Source organism: Rhagoletis pomonella, unplaced genomic scaffold (assembly GCF_013731165.1).
Source record: "Rhagoletis pomonella isolate Grant_MI unplaced genomic scaffold, Rhpom_1.0 Rhpom_scaffold_00003, whole genome shotgun sequence".
NCBI classification, from domain to species: domain Eukaryota; kingdom Metazoa; phylum Arthropoda; class Insecta; order Diptera; family Tephritidae; genus Rhagoletis; species Rhagoletis pomonella.
In genome coordinates, this window is record NW_023458557.1 from 81,030,674 (window position 1) to 81,035,844 (window position 5,171).

The window sequence follows — 5,171 nt, forward strand, 5'->3', positions numbered from 1 at the left end:
TTTTGTCCCAAAACCGGATGTCGTTTAGCGATGGCATACTCTTTCTGACACAATTCATTCTCCAACAATTCACATTCATCACGACAAATTCTACGTAGATTTTCCGATTCTCTCGTGGGTGGATATTGACTCGATATTTCGCCAGAAAATACATCATCGTAAGTTATGGAAGATTTACGTTTTAAAAATGAACGACGATCCTTGAAATTCTTATCGAGAAAACGTGGACGCCGATAGCCTGTTATGTGATTTTCAGTGCTCGCACTAAAGTCGTGCGTCGTATTGAACTTTTTCGATTTGCGCTCCTTTTGTGTAGCGCGATTAGAGAAATAGAGTAAATTTGTACGTTCTGGTGTACGGCAGAGTGGAAGCGAGCTGAAGCATAGACTTGGTAGAGCATAAACGCGGCAATTGGCATTCATGTCCCTGAAATAGAAAACATAATCACGTTATTGTGTGTTACTGGATATTAAGGGAAATTGAATTAGAGAGTTTACTTACTTGGATTCTTTTATAACGCCATAGGCTGCCTTCAAACGCTCTTCCAGTTCGTTCAGCGAGAGATTTGGTGGTACGAAGACGCTTTGGTTTTTTAAGAATTTCTCACAAGTTGTGCCATTATATACTTGGCATATTCCGGATGGAATCTGAAATATGAAAAATTAGTTAATACTATTTATTTTTTTTTTTTTTAATGTACATATGCAAAAATTTGCGAGTAGGTACGCCGCTTTAAACAGTCAAAGGACTCTCTCAGTAGAACCACTAGATCTATCCGCCTCCCTTTTGTTTAATCTACTCTTGTGATTCGTCTTGTCTTGTGAATGCAAGTAGTGGAGAAGATTCAAACACCGGACCGCACGATAGTGACACAATTTTATCTGGCACGTTAAAAAGATCTCACCTTTGTAATAAATGTATCCAACAACCCTCTCCCTCGATTTGTAACATATGTATTTAAGCAAAATAAATTTCCTGGGCCTTGCATTTGAGAATGAGAATGACAACCTTCATCAGCTTTATTTTTTGAAATGCTATTCAACCACAACAACATCTCTACGTCTCGTGTGGAAACCCGACTTGATTTTCTCTTCTTTCTGTGCTTGCTTTTAAAAACTTGTTTTCTCCGTTTTTTATATTAAACATACTCTTTTTTCTCCGTTTTTTATAAAACATACTCTTTTTTTTCTCCCACCTGGCGGATCGACTAAATATTTGGTCTGCGCAATATCAAAATTATAAACAAGCAGTAAAAAAAAAAACAATTTTAATACAAGCTTTTATTAGCGGTTAGTGGAAAAAAAAATCTACCCCCTGCACCACCTAAGGACTAAATTTCTTTCTTTACATTCGGACATAAATACATATAGGACCATAAATACGAGGTTTTCAAATACCTCGACACCTGCATTCGCTTTCGTATTGTATTGTCCACGGTTTCTGAGTTAAGTTTGAAGTGTCAAGTCCCTAGCTCACTGGAAAGTTGGTTAAAAATTAATTGCAAGATTTGATTACACACAGGCGAAACTTAATAAAAGCTTGTAAAAAAATGGGTGCGCCTGGACTACTGTACTGCGGATGTAGAGCCACTCTCGATTCAGTTCTTGTTCGTTCTCAATCTTAGAATTAACCTTAAACCGTTGCGTAGCAAAATTCGATAGCACAGGCTTACAAGAAATTTATCGGAAACCGGAGTATGCGTTTCCAAAGGTTTTCGACGTGCTGAATCCGGTCGTAATTGCTCTGGTGGCTCAGGATTCCGAAATTTGATTTTGGCCTTTATTTGAGGTTATATTGCAGCTGGGGGTTTTACCCCCCCAAAAGAAAGATCATACAAAGCCGTTGAGTTTTTTCGCCGATATATTGAATTAAACAATTTCTAACTGCATAAACCTTTAATCGATATAAACCGTTAAGCATATTCATGTCACATTTTTTCGTGACATTTTTTAAGTGAACACTGCCGCTAAAGAAGTTTCATTTCAAAAAAAAGTCTCCTCGGTAGGCAATAACAAACCGCAGTATCTTTTGGAAATAGAAAAAGGTTTATAAACTGAAAAATGTATGAAAACGTCATTTTATAAAGCTCTTTAAACCTACTTTATTTTTTATGAATAAGTCCATAAGTTTCTAAGTAAAATTTTAAAGTGTTTCGAAATGCTTTTGTATTGTTTGAACACAATGAGTTCTCTGTGCTACAGCCCACGCTTTACTGATTCAACAAAGACATGAATTTGTGTACATATTTAGCTTATATATATGTACTTGTATACATAGGTACATACGTACATACATACATATGTAGGATTATATACTAAACACATTTCATTATTTGTAAATCTTTATTCACAACTGGTATACAATTTTTTTATTTATTTTTTTTTGTGCATCTGCATATTTTCTCACCTCGTCAGTGTGTGATTTTGTTGTAATTTCCTTGAGCGCAGCAAAACTTAAGCTGTAAGAGTAATAAAAAACAAATACATCGAAAAAATATTTGATCAAATTTTTCTTCACATTTCTTACGCGTTCTTAACGCATCGAATTTTAATATTTTCATGTAATTCATATTGGCCATTCACTAACCCATTTTCATATACATCTAAACCACAAACATTTAGCACCGAAATTAGTAAAACAAATGATATTCTTTTTGTAAACATTTTATTCGATTCACACAAAAGTCGCCCTAACGTAGCTCAGCGAAGTATTCTGGTTTTTCTTAGTATGATTGTCTTAGAATTATAATAAAGTTCTACCAGGTATTTTTAAAATTGCCCTGAAAGTGGTTCCCTCAAATCTCATATTTATGTAGGATTTTTATTTCTATTTGCAATTTTCAATTCATATTTCACTTAAAAAATTTTTTGTCCACAAAACAAGTTTGGGGCGACTGCATTCACTAAATGTGGGGAACAAAGCAGCAAATGTAATACATTTCACCCTTAAACTTATTACGGAAATGCATACATATGTACATATGACGGTTCTTTCAACCCTTATTGGAGTTGTTCGTTTGAGTGGCATTGCCATATTGAAGTTTAAGGACATCTAGTTATACCATTGTTATTGTTTTTTATTGACTTAACAAATTAATTTGTTTGAATGTATATTTTTTTTTTAGATGCATAATGCGAAAAAATAAAATTATTAATGATGTACATAAGTAACTACTATCATAATCAGGGAGCTAATTTTATTCCATTAGCCTTGTTTTCTGTCAACAGATGGCGTGGTTTCAATTAAAAATTACCACGATATAGACTTACTTGATTTCAAATATCGCTAGCTTAGAGTGAAATGTTGCTAAGTCAACTTTTTATGAACAATTCGTTTTTGGTGCAGGAAGCAAGGAAAATTGAAAATGCACCGTTTCTGAAAGGATCCAACTACTTACTTATTTTATTTCTACCCGTTTTATTCCGTGTTGTGCAAAATTGATAAGTCCAAAGTAGTCACAGAAAATTTGATAAGTCCAAAAAAATATGAATATTTTGTACGCTATCGAATTCGATTTGTATTGAGGGTTTTGTATGTATATTAGGCTGGGTCGATTTTGTATGGGGGAAAATAAAAGGCATTTGACCCTATTGTAATAGTAATATTATGATGTTTTAGGTCTAAGCCAATTGTTATTGGCCAAGAAACATTAATTTAAAACTTATCTTTAGCCCGCGCAATTGAATCAAAGTGTATGAATTTTGAAAATGAAACTTTGGCTTGTAATATCTATGGAATGCGTTAATTGTTATAAACAGGACGATATATCAAATTAAGGCTTATTTAGTACCTCACGTTCATTTATCATTTTTCAATAAGTCTACAAATTTTTAAGATATTAAAATAAAAAATAAGAAAACTATAACTTTCCCTTATGAATTTTCAATTCTTCATTACTTCAGCAAACAAGTGAAAAATACAAAAAAGCGAGACGAGATTTATGTATTTCAAACGTTTTAATGCTTTCGGATGTTTATATAATATTAAAATTACCATGGACTTGGTCACACCGATTTGGTCAGTTTTCAAGATCGTGGTGAATGAAGTCAAACATGTATTGTCAAAGATTAGGAATCGTTTGATAAGTTAATAGTAGTTGCAAGCTTAAATATAAGTATTTGCATACATTAACATAATACAATTAGGGCGAGAAACGCCCATTTTAAGTTAATTTTTCGTGGTTTCTAAATTTGCCGTTATATGAAAGTAGGGGACGTGCAAAAAGTGTTTACATAAATATTTTAGTTAACTCCATTATGTGAAAAAGTAACTGTACGTAGGTAAATGCGATAGTCTTTAACATATCCTGGAAAATCCTTTTGAGGTCTCTCCAATTGGACGACATTACTTTGCATTCGGCTTGAACGAAAGAAGTCACTCCCTTGCATACTTTTCTGTAATCCGGTTCTTTCATTTAAATGTTATTTATAAAATTTAAGAGAATTTTTTTTTAGAAAAAAACTGGAGATCCACTTAAGTTTTTCGATATAACTTTGGTAAACGTTACTCGATCGGCACGTAATAATTACGAGACTTGCTATTACTGATTTATGATAATAATATGATGAAAATCATTCAGATTATATACAAATTATTTTAAAATAAAAAAAAAAATGTTAACAAAATTTTTTTGTCATTTTCCTATATTTGCAATTTTTATATTGTATGCATAAACATAAGTAAACTAATTAGTGTTTCTAGAAGTTGTGCCTGTTCAGTGCTTCCATACTCATTTGTATAAACAACATTTTTCCACGATGATGAAAAATAATGGCTTTTCTATTCGAGCTTCCGAAATTGTTCCTAAATTTGCAAAAATTCGTAAACTATAGCTAAACTTAAAAAAATATTAGAATATTTGGAACCAGCGACCGTAATGCACGCCAGCAATATTAAGGCTGTTCCTTGCATCTTTTGACTATAGGCCAGTGCAATTATCAAGAGAACAATGAAAATTTTATTGAAAAGAGGTAACTTTGAGATTAACGATCAGCTAAAGGGCTGCGAGAAATGATATTTGACTTTATCTTTTGCGTTAACGGATTCATTATCTAATAATATGCCCCAAACCCTTTTTGCTGAACCCAAAATTTTTAACAAGAATTGGTCTTATTCGAAAACAGCTTTAACATTTGATGCAACAAAATCACTGTTCCCTTATGATATTATTA

General features: G+C 32.7%; 2 protein-coding genes across 3 annotated transcripts in view; both read right to left on the reverse strand.

Annotated features, from left to right (window-relative positions):
* Positions 1 to 2,976, reverse strand: LOC118735638 (tyrosine-protein kinase transmembrane receptor Ror-like; the record flags this gene model as incomplete). 2 transcript variants are annotated; one of them, XM_036465499.1, is given in 4 exon segments in its annotated part: positions 1 to 426; positions 502 to 647; positions 2,407 to 2,458; positions 2,587 to 2,976. In XM_036465499.1, coding segments are annotated over 4 exon segments (701 nt in total), but the record flags the coding sequence as incomplete, so codon positions are not given.
* The window catches only part of LOC118735637 (calcineurin-binding protein cabin-1-like), a 39,556-nt gene that overhangs the window by 7,207 nt on the left and 27,178 nt on the right, over positions 1 to 5,171 (reverse strand).